Here is a 15,118-nt window from a genome sequence, read left to right on the forward strand (position 1 = left end):
GATAAGTCTAATAACTATTATTGCAAGTACGACTCCAAAATCCCGACTAGCAATCGTAGCTCTTAAAAGCCGTTGTCGAACTCTGACCTAGTAAATGACGCGTCCATTATATAAGGGATCATATATTCCTCCATTCTAGATATCGTATGAACTGAGACATGGATTATAATCATTCTCTCTGTTCATGTGTTGTTTCCCGATTTCCGATTTATGACGACCGACTAATTGAACAAATCAAATCAGTCCAGGCTTGGCCAAGCACTTAGGGTTTTCATCACTAAATCATCGAGGGGTCCACATATATCGCTTTTATCCCTCTTAGGGTAAAAGGAATGGATAAAATTCGACTCAAATGCTTGCTTGTACTTACTCATCAAATCGCACACAACAATATGATTTATAACACCAAGTTACTGGTGCGTTTACATATGTCAATGTGCAACCGACTTGTAAACTACAACTCACACGTCTTGGTTTCAAAAATATAAGATATTATCGTCTCACAATCACTCGTGATAAAATCCATGAAGTGATTCAAATGAGCGTGGGTTTAATCCAATACTCAAATCTTATTACAGGAGTACTCATGAACACTGCAGCAAACTTGTGCTATGTCTAAACGCCTTTAGACAATCTACAGACCCATTCATGACAGTCTAGCTTCAATACCTACTTCCAAAGTATGATCGACTGTGGATGGTTTGAATAACCTAGTTCTTCAGGAAGTCAAAACATGCAAAGTGAAACACAAGAATAATCGGATCCAATATGGTCAATCTTCCTAAGTTTGCCAAGGATGTGATAACTAATCGAAAGGAGTTGGAAAAAGCATCGAAAACAATGCTTAATGAGTTATGTTCAGCTGCAATCATTAATGGATTGCCAATCAAAATGGGAGATCCGAGCCAATTAACTTTGCCTTGTGAATTTGGCAATTCTACTAGTATAAATGCTTTAGCCGATTCGGGGGCAAGCATCAATCTTATTCCATATTATTTCTACAAGAAGCTCGATCTACCAAGGCTCCAAGACACGAAGATGACACTTAGAATGATGGATCACTCGATCACTAACCCACGTGGAATCATTAGAGATTTGTTGGTGAAAGTGGGGAAGTTTGTTTTTCAGTTTGACTTTGTGGTATTGGATATAAAGGAAGATGAAGACCTTTCTATAATTTTGGGAAGACCATTCTTGAGTACCGCAAGAGCACTTGTTGACATCCACGACTTAAAGCTCACACTTCGTGTAGAAGATAAAGAAATTACTTTCGAAATGAGTCAAAAAGTGAGTTATGAGTTACCAAGAGATGAAGTTCTAAGGATTAATAATTTTGGAAGAAGAACACCTTAGTGAGCTAGAATAGATGAAAAAGATGATGAAAGAAGAGTTAAAAGTTTGGGAGAAGCCTCATTTTGCAAATGAAAAATGTTCTAAACCAAGAGCCTTAATTCGTATGACATTTGAGGTGATCGCGTTCACTACACCCAAGGCTCAAGTGGAAGAGGCAAGTGATTAAATAGAATTTGATTCAAGTGAAGAATTTGAGATAATTGATGAAGATATATGTGGGGAATTAGAGAAGCCAACAATGGTCAAGATCGAGATAGGTGAGAAGAATAGTATAAGGGTGAAAAAGCAAGGCAAAGGGGTGAAGCGTAAACATGAATAAAGTGCTAATCAAAAGAAGAAAGAAAACTCAAAGAATGTGTATATAAGACGGGTTCAAGCATACAAACGAAAATGGAAAGAACAAAAGGTGAAAAGGGAGATCCCACTCCCAACCACAAACAACGTAGAGTAAGAAGGAGTCCGGTCCACGACTCCTCAAAAACAAGCGCTTATCGGGAGGCAACCTGATGTTAAGAGTTTGAATTTTCTTTTTCCTTTTTGACTTCTTTTTAGTTTTTATTTTCAGTTTTATTTTTAGTTTAACCGAATAATCATGTGTTTCTCTAGTCTTTGATCTTCTTGTGTAGTATTAAACGAAATAAGTAAAGGAGCTTAATTGATGAAGAAGCCGAAAGATTTTTGGAAGACTACAATTAAAGACCATGCTTTTGAATAAGTGTGGGGTTCCCACTTGATGAAAAGAAGAGTTTTAAAATTTTTTTACAGAAAGAAAAGGTCGGGAATGATCCTAAGCCATTAAGATATAATGATGCATTTTTTTTGGCTTTTTAAGTCGTTTTGAGAAGACACCACAGCGTGGCCATCATCTCCACGTCGTGGCATTTGATATTATCACGACTGCATCTGACCTGTCACCACGACGTGGCATCACTAGACCACGTCATGGCGATCTTATATTTCACGACCATTACGACTTCAAACTCGACATCACGACGTGACGTTTCTTTACCACGCCGTGGCAGATGTTCATCACACTTTTTGAAGAATGGTTCTTTAGTTCATTTCGATCCGGCTAATTTATATTCATAAGAAGAGAGCTGTAACACCCATAAAATTCATGAAAATTTTAAACTTTTAAAACCAAGCCACAAATCATCATTGTTTACAAAATAGTTTTCAAGATATGTTCAACATCAGAGTTTTCCCAAAATCATAAATCAAAACACGAGGAGGTGCACGATAACGCCTTCGCCTTCCCGCAATCATATGAAGTACCTAAAACATAACCCAAAACTGTAAGCCCAAAGCTTAGTGAGTTTCCCCCAAAGTACCAACACACAACAAATAACACATATACAATAACAACATACTATGGGTCCAATCAACCATCGGGTTGGAATACCCCAGGCCCTCAACCATCGGGTTGGAATGCCAACGTACTATGGGTCCAACCAACCATCAGGTTGGAATACCCCGGGCCCCTCAACCATCGGGTTGGAATGCCGACAGATTATGGGTCCAATCATCCTGGGGATGGAATACCCTCGGGCCCGTTCAACCATCGGGTTGGTATGCACCGACCTGTTGGCTTTCGCACAAAGCAGTGAAGCCTCAACCACTGCCTAAACATGTGCACATATAAGAAATAATCATACAACAGTCTACAGCCAGTCAAACAGATCTACAGATCATTAAGCATAGCATCATCCTATATACCAGGATACCAAGCTAACAGATCACTACACAGGATATCGATCTAACAGATCACTACAATACAATAGCATGCATAACAGAATATCAATCAGTTGGGTCGGCATTGGTGCCTTCGACCCGCAAGTACAGTGAGGACAACTCACCTCGCAAACTGAACAAAACTGATAAGGTCTGACTCTGAATCATAGCTCTCTAACCGATACCTATTTCCACCAAGTGACCACTTCCATCAAAATCACAAAATACCCAAAATACCCTCAAGCTCAAACTTGGTCAAAGTCAACTGGTTAAACCCACTAAGTCAACCGAGTCAACCCAGCCGAGTCAACTCAACAAGGGATGACCCATACGAGTAGGTGGGGCATACCCCGGAGGTACGTTAGCATACACGAAGCCTCACAGAAGACCACCATCAGGGTGGTTGACCGAGTACACAGGGCATACTCCCATCTACGCGGGGCGTAACCTCGCAACCCCAAAAACGTCATTAAGTGCTTAATGGCTTAAGCACTCAAGCCCATACTTCAGATCTACGGTCAAAAAAGCACCCTAGAGTCATAAAGTTTCCAACTTTATGACTTTAAAAGTCCACAAAGTGCTCAACGTAAGGTATTAATCCATTAAGACCTTCTACAAGGTGCATGAAACAATTCTAGCAACCGGGACCTCATTTTTATTGCTTAGGACCCTTCCTAGGGTCTGGAAGGACAACTCAAAACGACCATAACCAACCATGCACAATATGAGACCTTTGGGACAAGAAAAACAACATAAAACACCCAAAAATGGGATTTAACAACCAAGACATCACGTTATAGAGTTTATACCTTCTGGAGCTTCTCAAGAAGGCTAATATCCTAGATCCACAAGATTGCTTCCACTTCAAGGCTTCTTGATGCAAATTCTTCTTCCTTTAACACCCAAAAAACACACTCTTGAGCTCAAAACACACACTAAGGGGGCTAGGGTTTGCAAAAACGTCTCAAAGGATGTGGAGGCTGAAAAGGTGGGGAGAAATGAGCCATAATGTTGCTTAAGTACCACCCAAACCCTAAAAATTAGGGTTTCCTCCTGACATTAGTACGCTCAGGATACACACATGTACGCTTGGCGTACTCCTCCTGCCCAAATTATGAAATTGCCACTAGGGCTTCAAAGCATAATTCTTGGACTTTGGGACCAATTTGACATATAATAACCTTAAATGGAGAAATTTAGAAGTACCTGAACATCGGGATGTTACAATTCTCCCCCACTTGAACTAGACTTCGTCCTCGAAGTCTACTGCAGTGAAAAAATGTGGATAATGCTCCCGCATCTCATCCTCTGGCTCCAAGGTCCACTCGGAGCCCTTATGGTGTTGCCACCGTACCTTTACCAAAGGTACTTCCTTGTTACGCAAAACCTTCACCTTCCTTTCCAGGATAGCCACCGACCTCACAACATAGTTCAAGCGCTCATCGATCTGAATATCATTTAAGGAAACCACTGCATCCTCATCTAATACACACTTTTGCAGATGCGAAACATGGAAAGTGCTGTGAATCTGACTGAGCTCCTCGGGAAGATCCAATCTGTAAGAAACCTTGCCAACCCTGGAAATCACCCGAAAAGGCCTAATATACCAACACCTTTCCAAGGCGAGACCTTCAGTAATACCATGTCGCCGACCTGAAACTCCAACCCGGATCGGCGTCGGTCGGCATAGCTCTTCTGCCGACTCTGAGCGGTCTGCAGTCTCTGCCTGATCTGTTGAATCAGCTTTGTGGTTTGAAGGACCACTTCGGTCCGCCCCTAACTCTGTGACCAACCTCACCCCAACAAACTAGGGTACGACATCTCCGCCCATACAAGAGCTCGAAAGTCGGAGCACCAATGCTGGGAGTGGTAACTGTTGTTGTAGGAAAACTTTGCAAGTGGCAGGTAGGAGTCCCAGCTCCCACCGAAATCGATAACACATGCCTGCAACATATCCTCTGGGGTCTGTATCATCTGCTCACTCTAGCCATCGGTCTGCGGATGATAAGCAGTGCTGAAGTGCAACCTCGTGCCCAGTACCTCATGGAACTTCTGCCAAAAACGGGAGGTAAAGCGAACACCACTGTCTGAAACAATGGAGACCGGAACCCCATGGCAAGCAACGATCTCGCGAACATACACATCGACCAACTTCTCGGCGGAAGAACTCTCCCGTATCGCCAGAAAGTGGGTACTCTTGGTCAACCGATCCACGACGACCCATATATCATCAAAACCCTTTTCCGTCTTTGGCAACTTTGTGACATCCCCATTTTCATGGCCAGAAAAAACCGATTTTTTTATGCTTTATTTGAAAATCAGAGTATACTTTTAAAGAAAAATGTTGCGGAATTTGTTCCCATAAAATATAGATAAAAGCATTTCCGAAGAAATGTATTTTCATTACATTACAAAACTTGGGATGTCATCGTCAATACAGATCAAAAGCATAAACCAAAAACAACATAGGCCTTACAATATTTCTATTTATTTCTTCTGACATATAATCCATAAAATCTCAGATCATCGCATATATGCTCTTGTGTCACTACCTGTAATACAAGAAACTGAGTGGGTCAGGCTGGGGATACTGGTGAGCACATAGGGTTTTAAACCCACAATAAATAAGTTTATTAATTTTCAACAATCAATCAACCCGATTACTTGTTCCCGTTATCCTCACTTTACGTCCCTAAAGCATCTATTATAAGGGATCTATCCTAAGGAATTTCATTAGGATGGAAACTACTACTAACGGGATTCCTCAGCCATATATTTACGTAAGGCAACCATGAGGGGATGGAGTACATTGGTGAACACATCATATCACAAACACCTACACGTTGCGAGCCTGCTAGCGTTCCACTGGACTTCCTAGAAAAGTCTGTGGTCGTCATCCATACTCCGCTAGATGATTGGATCATCGTCAACACCAAGGCCTCTCATCCTTTTAATTCATCACACATCAACTATTTCATCTACCCATGTTTTACCCAACATATTTGTAGATATAAAATACATATATAGTCTAGATCTGAAAAACAAAGTTCAAATCTTCCACCCAACATAGATCTCAAAGTATAAAATACATATACAATTTAGACCTGAAAGAAAAAGGTTTAGATCTGACAAAAAAATACATATATAGTTCAGATCTGAAGAAAAAGGTTTAGATTTGATAAAAAAAATACGTATACAGTTCAGATCTGAAGAAAAAGTCATAGATCTAAAAAGAAAAAGTTTAGATCTGAAGGAAAAGTTTAGATCTGAAAGAAAAAGTTCAGATCTGAAAGAAAAAGTTCAGATATGAAAGAACGAAGTTAAGATCTTTCATCCAGCACGGATCTCAAGTAAACAGATAATATGCACACATCGCACGTAATTTATATAACATACTTCATATCTATGTGTAAGATGAAAGTAACTATGCATTCACTTGATAAGGTGGTGATTCTAACTTGGACAACGCTTCTCTTCGATGAAACCGGGAGGTTTGATTGAAAACAGGCTCCGCAGGGGTAGAGTTCTGAGCCGAAAAACTCTTTTTCTTGGAGCCTTCGGGTGCTCCGGGACTCGCCTCTAGCACTTAGGAAGTACTAGGGAATGGAAGAGAGGTTTTGGGCATAATGGGAGAGAAAGAATGGTTTTGGTGTGAATTTTAGGGGTGATCTACGCCTCTATTTATAGGCTGTCTGGAGCCGATTCATGTCGTGGCACTTAAATCCACATCGTGGACTTGCGTGGGCACCAAGGCTTCGCCTGGTGCTGACACGTGGTGCTGGACGCAGATAAAACAACCAATTTTAAAAAAATGACAACTTTCGCATACGAGCTCCGTTTTTAACGTTCTTTATATCCACGCGTAGGTATTGACAAGATCTAGAACTTTTCTTTTGACTCCATCGGCAAATTCTTGACCGATTTTAAATTTAACAGTATGAGAAGATTACATTGTTAAACGACCGTGTAAAAGTCATATCTTCTACATACGGACTCCGTTTTCGACTGTCTTTTTATCGCTGAATCCCTATTAATGAGATATTCAATTCTAATTTAGGTTGTATCGGAAAAAAACCGATCGATCTAAAATTCGAATTTCGGGCTGTGCACTGCTATGCTAAATCTTAGAAAATTCATAACTTCCTCATACAAAGTCAGATTTGGACGCTCTTTTTATGCACGCTCTCGGTTTAATGTATACTACGACTTTTGTTTATATCGCTAAGGCTAAAAAGTAATTTGTCACAAATTCACTTTTTACGTTACGCGGTGTCGTGTCGGTTTAGCCGTAAAACTTCGACATGTCATAACTTCTTCGTTTTAACTTGAATTTCGGCGTTCTTTACATCTCCGAAATCTTTGTCACGACCACTACAACTTTCTTCATAGATATCGGGTTTATCTAACATTTTATTTTTGACGCTTATTTTCATTCTTAATTTATTATATCATTATAAACAAGTATAAAGCACATAAATTCACATAATTCACATAATACTCAAATAATTCCTTTTTATTACTTGAAATTGAGTTACATTTGTTGACCCTAACTATTACATCATCACATAAATGTTTAGCCTCGAAACACGGGCGTTACAATTCTCTCCCCCTTAGGATGATTCCGTCCCCGAAATCATGCATCATCAAACAAATGCGGATAACGACTCATCATGTCACTCTCCGTTTCCCAGGTGAGATTTGGCCCATTCGTATGTTTCCATCGCACAAGAAGTAAGTCGACCATCTTGCTTCGCAACTTCTTTGTCTTACAGTCAACAACCGCCTCCGGGTCTTCAATTAGCCTCTTATTTTCATCCATCCTTAACTCAGAAATTGGAATTATGTCGGGATCTTCTCCCATGAACTTCCTCAAATAAAACACATGCCAAGTGTTATGAATACCATCTAGTTCTTCTGGTAGTTCTAGCTTGTAAGCTTGGTTCCCAATCCTCTGAAGAACTTTGAACGGTCCAATGAACCTTGGACTCGACTTTCCTCTTTTCCCAAATCGTATAAGTCCCTTCCACGGTGAGACTTTAAGCAAAAACGAATCTCCAACTTTGAAAGTCATCGGTCGTCTCTTCTTGTCAGCATAGCTCTTTTGACGATCTTGAGCTGCTAACATCCTTTCCCTAATTATTTTCAGCTTTTCAGCAGTCTGATGGACTATCTCGGGGCCCATAAACTGCTTTTCTCCAGCTTCAAGCCAACATAACGGTGTACGACACTTCTGTCCATACAAAGTTTGATAAGGTGCCATCTTGATGCTTAAATGGTAACTATTGTTGTAGGAAAACTCTACTAGGGGTAAGTGTTCATCCCAGTTACCTTTTAACTCTAGGGTACATGCTCTTAGCATATCTTCAAGTGTTTGAATCGTCCTTTTGCTCTGACCATCGATGTGACAACGGTCAATTTCTGGTCAAGTCAAAGTCAAATAAAGTCAACGAGTCAAACCGGTAAACTCAATTAGTGCTTGTGTGATAGGACTTAGTCTATGTGTACTAATTTACAACTCGCTATCTTAATATAAAGTACTGCTTGGAGTTTTCAATGTTCAGAAAATCTAAAATTCTAAAAGGAGTAAGTGATGTAATAACTCAATAAGACACATTTAAGTACCCTACTGGGGCGTATAACACTCATAACAAGGCTTAACGAAGCTTACGATCCTTTCACTACGAAGAAAAACACTAATAAAGGCCCCCGACAAAATCTCTCTAAATCTCTCCTACTCTCTCTCTCTCTCCCAAATCTCTTTCAAACTTTTTATAATCACCCGGGGCATCCCGACCGTTAATTTATTCGAAAACAACTCGAAACGGGAAAATAAATGGAGAAACAGCTTTAAGGAACCGAACCCTCTTGAGAACCGAAACCCCTTAAGGAACCGAAACCCTAATGAGAACCGAACCCTCTTAAAGGACCGAAACTCCTTTAGGAACCGAAACCTCTCAAAGGACCGAAACCTCTTAAAGAACCGAAACCCTCTAAGGAACCGAACCTCTCTTAGGAACCGAGACCTATTAGGACCGAACCCTCCTTATAGAACCGAACTCACCTTCGGTCCGGAACAAGCCCTTTCAGTCTATTTCGGTCCATTTCGCTCCAACTCGCTTTCGGTTCCCTCCTGACCAAGTCCGCGTGAAAGGCTTTAGGACCGAACCTACCTTCGGTTCTCACTCTATAGGACCGAACCTTCGGTCTGGTCTCGCAAGTTCGCTCCTTTTTCCCGGTTTTCGACTAGATTCGTCTTTTAAGTTCGTTTTTCATGATTTTAACATGGGATTTTCACCCAAGTTCATATTTTTACATATAAAACCCTATATTATCATATTTTAATCACATTTTGAGGAGAGGATCTTAAATTAAGAACAATATCTTTTGGGTAAGGATTTGGGTTGGGGTTAGGGGTGTTCACGGGGCTGTTCGGCTCGGATAGTAATAAAATTGTGAACCGTAAACGCGGGGCGGGTACCTCACATGCACTAACCGAAACCGAACCAAATTGCTTAAAAAACCGAACCGAACCGAATCGTATAAACACGGGTAACCACGGTTCGGTTCACGGATAACCGCTAAATGTAAGCATTTAGTAAAACTATAAACTAAATATAAACCAATTATATATTCAAAAATAATTGTTCAACCAACGAGTAAATTAAATATGACTGCGATTTGCCGATGTTGAACTTTGAGTGGATCATTTGTAGTTTAGAATAGATTCTTCACAAACTCTCTAAAATACTTTGGGTTACAATCACCTTCTGATACAAAGAAAATAAGAACATATATGACGCTAAGTTTTCTTGTATTATAATCTAAAAAAAATACGTCGCACGAATTGAAATAAATAAGCTAGATTTCTTTGTTTTTCTATTCGCTTTATATATATATATATATATATATATATATATATATATATATATATATATATATATATATATATATATATATATATATATATATATATATATATATAATGGTTCGGTTCGGGTATCCGCGGATATCTAAATATCAAAACCGAAACCGACCCGTAGATACCCGGTTTTTTCGGTTTCGGTTTTTTTCGGTTTCGGTTTATTAAGGTTTCGGATTGGCCGGATCGGCTCGGTTTTTCGGTTTTTCGGTTTTTTGCACACCCCTAGTTGGGGTGTTGACTTTATCTAAAGTATGACACAAACTATCTCCCCATACCAACATAGGACAACCCCCAGTCACTATTCATCCTTACCTAGTCACCTATTTGTCCTTTGACACCTCTTCTCCAGCTGGATAGCTTGATCAAAAGCTGGAAACTCTCACCTTTCCTTCCGCTTTACTTACTCTCTCACCAAGAAGCAAACACTTCCATCTCATATCTCTCTCTAAGAACTCGAGACTCCAAGGCTGCCTTTGAGCTTTTCACTCTCATTCAGTAAGTATTCTCATCCTACATTTAACATTATTCACTCCTTCACTCTAATTATGAATCTCTCATAACAAAGGTCACCATAATTGTTCTTAGATCTTCAACTCTCCAAGCTCCTACCAAGTGTTCTTGACTTGGAAACCCATTTCTCTTCAGCATTCATCTAAGGAAATCACTCAAGGTGAGTTCATACCCGTACGTTTTCATGTTTTCTTCAAGTTTTAGGGGGGGGGGGGGAATACAAGTTAATACACCAAAATTTAACTAAATTCAAACAACAGCTTACATCAGAAAAGTTGGGTCCTATTCACAGACTGTTTTGACCAACTTAGACTTAATATCTTTCAAAACTGTTTTATATGAAAGTAGTTCAAGTCTATACCTTTCTAATGACTACTTGCACATCTCCATATAATTTTTCTACAATTTATGGTAATTTTTACAAAACTGCCTATCACTTCAAAAATGAATTCGGACCAGTCTGTGAATATGAACAATTTCACACAAGTTAGAGACTTCTAAAAATCATAATAAAAATTATGGTTAAACTAGACACATTTAATAAACTCTCAGAGTTTACAGATTCAGTTTTTGACTTCGTATGATTTTTCTATGGTCATTTTAAAACAGTGCAGAAAGGTTAAAAACTAGTTAACAGTTTTCAACTTACACTTTGTAACATGTTGAGCAAAGTGTTTATCTTTGATGACTCTATCTTTTACATGTGTTTTCTGTTGAGTTACATTAAATAACAGAAATGATTCACTAAATTTTAGGAGTCCTTTATCATTACAAACATACTAGATGAAATATAAAAAGTATAGTTTACGGATTGTACTTTTCAAACATACTACATAAAAAGGGGATTTATTTCCATCACACGAAAAGGTTTTATACTCAGTTCACACGTAAACTCGTTAACGTAAGTTGTGAGACAATTCTTCAATTGTACTCTTAGAGTACGGGTTAAAAATTCATGTTAGTTATAACCAGAATCTCTTGTAGGGAGAACGTGATAATTGTGTATAGATCTATATTGGGATTGACACCCCACACCTTGCTGCTAGCTACAGCGGGACCTGCAGGTCTACGGGTGACAAAAGTCATAGGATCTTGACGTCTGAAAAACGTTGTAGCAGGTTAATTCTAGTTATAGTATGGTTATAACGACTCACATAGGGAGTTAACAACATTTCAAGTTTACGGGAAAATCCTACTTTAAAAAGGGGTTTTATCTATTTAAAACTACAAACGCGTCATACGTACAAAATACACACATACTCTCGGTCTTGGGATTTAAGACTACATGACTTTTTATAAGGAAAATAATGGATTTTTCTTGAAGCATACATTACTATTACAAACAAAGGTTTTCAAACTCTACATCCAAAAGTTTATGAACTCACCAACTTAATTGTTGACACTCTTTCAAAACTACTTGTATTCTCAAGAAACCAGTGAAACAGGTAACCAACTGCTTTTGAGGATGGGACGCAAGACGTCAATTCATACATTTTTGTCATCATAATGTAATTGATTTTGAAACATGTAAACTCATACTATGGTGTAACTTTTTCAATTATATTTATGATGGTTGTATTTACTATGAGCACTATTATACTTGTGGTTGTGATACTATACATGAAGTCCGCCACCCCCAGACGTTTCTGCCATCCTTGGTTTGGGGGTGTGACAATCGATCTGCGGATGGTAGGCTGTACTTAAACACAACTTCGTACCCAATTCCTCTTGTAGACTCCTCCAAAACCTTGACATGAAACGACTATCACGATATGATACAATCGTTAAAGGAACACCGTGAAGTCTTACTACCTCCTTCACGTAGGTATTTTCAAGCTTATCCATAGACCATCTCTCATTGGCTACTATGAAGTGTGCAATCTTAGTGAACCGATTCACGACCACCCAAATCATGTCGTGACCGTTCTTTGTCCTGGGCAGTTTAGTCACATAATCCATGGTGATGTATTCCCATTTACCCATGGGTACAGGTAAAGGTTCTAAATTCCCATATGGTTTCTGATGTTGTGTCTTAACTCTCGCACATGTTACACACTCGGCCACATACTTTGCAACATCGAGCTTCATCGACGGCCACCAGTAGTAGGGTTTCAGATCCCTATACATCTTAGTGCTGCCGGGATGAATCGAGTACATGGACTTGTGAGCTTCTTCCATCAGAAGATCTCTTACTCATCCCGTCTTAGGTACCCAAATCCTATCTTGGAATACGTTCAATCCTTGATTATTTGTACCGAACACTAACGTCTTGCCCAAATGTTCTTCCTTTCGGTCATTTTTCTCTGAAGCTTCTCCCTGAGCTTTCTTGATGCTTTCCACAATTGTTGAGACAACTTCAATTCTTAACGCTCTTGGCCTTCTCCTTTCAAGGCTCACTTTCCGACTTAGAGCATCAGCCACAACATTTGCTTTACCAGGGTGGTAAAGTATCTCACAGTTGTAATCCTTGAGTAACTCTAGCTTGCGTCATTGTCTCATATTCAATTCCTTATGATTGAAGAGATACTGAAGACTCTTATGATTAGTGAAAAGTTTGCACTTTGTTCCGTAAAGACAATGCCTCCATATCTTTAATGCAAATACTACCGCTGCCAACTCCAGATCATGAGTGGGGTAGTTCTTTTCGTTCTCCTTCAGTTGTCTCGATGCATATGATATCACCTTATCCCTTTGCGTCAGAACACAACCTAACCCAACTCCAGATGCATCACTATAAACTGCGAAGTCTTCAACTCCGTCAGGTAAAGAAAGAATTGGTGCTTCACACAACTTCTTCTTTAGTTTCTCGAATGCTTCTTCGTGTTTCTCACTCCAAGTATAAGTAGCTCCTTTATGGGTCAAAGTTGTCAATGGAGCAGATATCGAAGAAAAGCCTTGGATAAACCTTCGGTAATATCCAGCTAATCCCAGAAAGCTTCGGATCTCTGTGGGACTTTTCGGTCGTTCCCACTTCATCACAACTTCAATCTTCGCTAGGTCAACCATGATCCCTTCTTGGTTAACCACATGACCCAAGAATTGGACTTTTCGAATCCAAAAATCGCATTTGGAGAACTTTGCATACAACTGCTCCTTCTTCAAAACTTCTAACACTTCTCGCATGTGCTTGCCATGCTCCTGCTGGCTTTTTGAGTAAACCAGAATGTCATCTATGAACACTATCACAGATTTATCGAGGAATGGTTTACAAACCCTATTCATCAAATCCATGAATGCTGTTGGAGCATTGGTTAGTCCAAACGACATAACCAAGAACTCATAGTGTCCGTATCTTGTTCTGAATGCGGTTTTCTCAATATCTTGCTCTCTCACCTTCAGCTGATGATATCCTGACCCGAGATCGATCTTTGAGAAATAGCTCGAACCTTGCAGTTGATCGAACAGGTTGTCAATCGTTGGCAATGGGTACTTTTTCTTCACTTTTTTCTTGTTCAACTCTCTGTAGTCTATGCACATCCTCATGCTTCCATCTTTCTTCTTTACGAATAACACCGGAGCTCCCACGGGTCATAAACTAGGTCTAATGAAACCGTTGTCCAACAACTCCTGAAGTTGCATCATAAGCTCCTTCATCTCCGTCGGTGCTAATCGGTATGGTTCTTTTGCTATTGGTGTCGATCCTGGCAACAAGTCTATTTGAAACTCCACTTGTCTATCAGGTGGTAATCCAGGAAGATCTTCGGGAAAGACTTCCGGATAGTCACACACCACCGGTATACTTTGCATCTCCTTCTTAGCATCGATCACAAATGCCAAGTATGATGTGCATCCTTTAGACAAATATTTTCTGGCCTTCATCAGGGAAATGATTCCAGAATTTACTCTGCGTTTGTCCCCGTACACCATGAATGACTCTTTTCCAGGCGGGTTTACCCTCACTATCTTCTTCTTGCACAATATTTTGGCATCATTGGCGCTATGCCAATCCATTCCAAGTACGATGTCGAAACCATTCAACTCAATGGGTAACATATCCTCGTGGAATTCGTTTCCGTTCAAGTCATGACTATATTCTTAATGTAATCGCTAACATGTATGAATTTGCCACCGACAAATTCTACAACTAGAGCATTATCAAATTTTTCTATAGACAATAGTCTTCCACCAAATTTATGTGATATAAAGGAGTAATTTTATCCGGAATCAAACAATATATTGGCAGGCAATCCATTTACAAGAAAGGTACCTGAAGCGACGTTCACCGCATCCTTCGCGACTTCCAGGGTCATCTGGAGAGCTCTTGCCTTCGGCTTTGGTGGGATATTGGGCCTAGCTGCCTCCTTCTTCTTCGGGCAGTCCCTCGAAATGTGCCCTTCTTCATTGCACCCATAACAACCTTTCTTATTGAAGGTGCACTCATTGGCATAGTGCCCAAGCTTTCCACACTTAAAACAAGTGACCTCTCCGTCACATTTCCCGTGGTGCTTCTTTTTGCACTTTTCACACCATTTCGCTGCGCCTCCTCCTCCTATCGAACCATATTTCGAGAATTTACTTTTCTAGTTGGACTTTGAAGATCCATCAAACTTCCTTTTCTCACCAACCTCAGTTTTCTCCTGACCCCTTTCTCTTAACTGGGTC

At 39.8% G+C, this 15,118-nt stretch overlaps 1 protein-coding gene across 1 annotated transcript; it reads left to right on the top strand.

The window, feature by feature from the left end:
• Positions 1-768: 768 nt before the first annotated feature.
• On the top strand, positions 769-1,353 carry LOC145104219 (uncharacterized). Its single transcript, XM_079041492.1, has one exon. It carries the CDS (start codon positions 769-771, stop codon positions 1,351-1,353), a length of 585 nt encoding a protein of 194 aa, XP_078897618.1.
• The last annotated feature ends 13,765 nt before the right edge of the window (positions 1,354-15,118 follow it).

This window comes from Lactuca virosa, chromosome 4 (assembly GCF_052849685.1).
Source record: "Lactuca virosa cultivar CGN04683 chromosome 4, Lactuca_virosa_CGN04683_v6, whole genome shotgun sequence".
Taxonomy (NCBI): domain Eukaryota; kingdom Viridiplantae; phylum Streptophyta; class Magnoliopsida; order Asterales; family Asteraceae; genus Lactuca; species Lactuca virosa.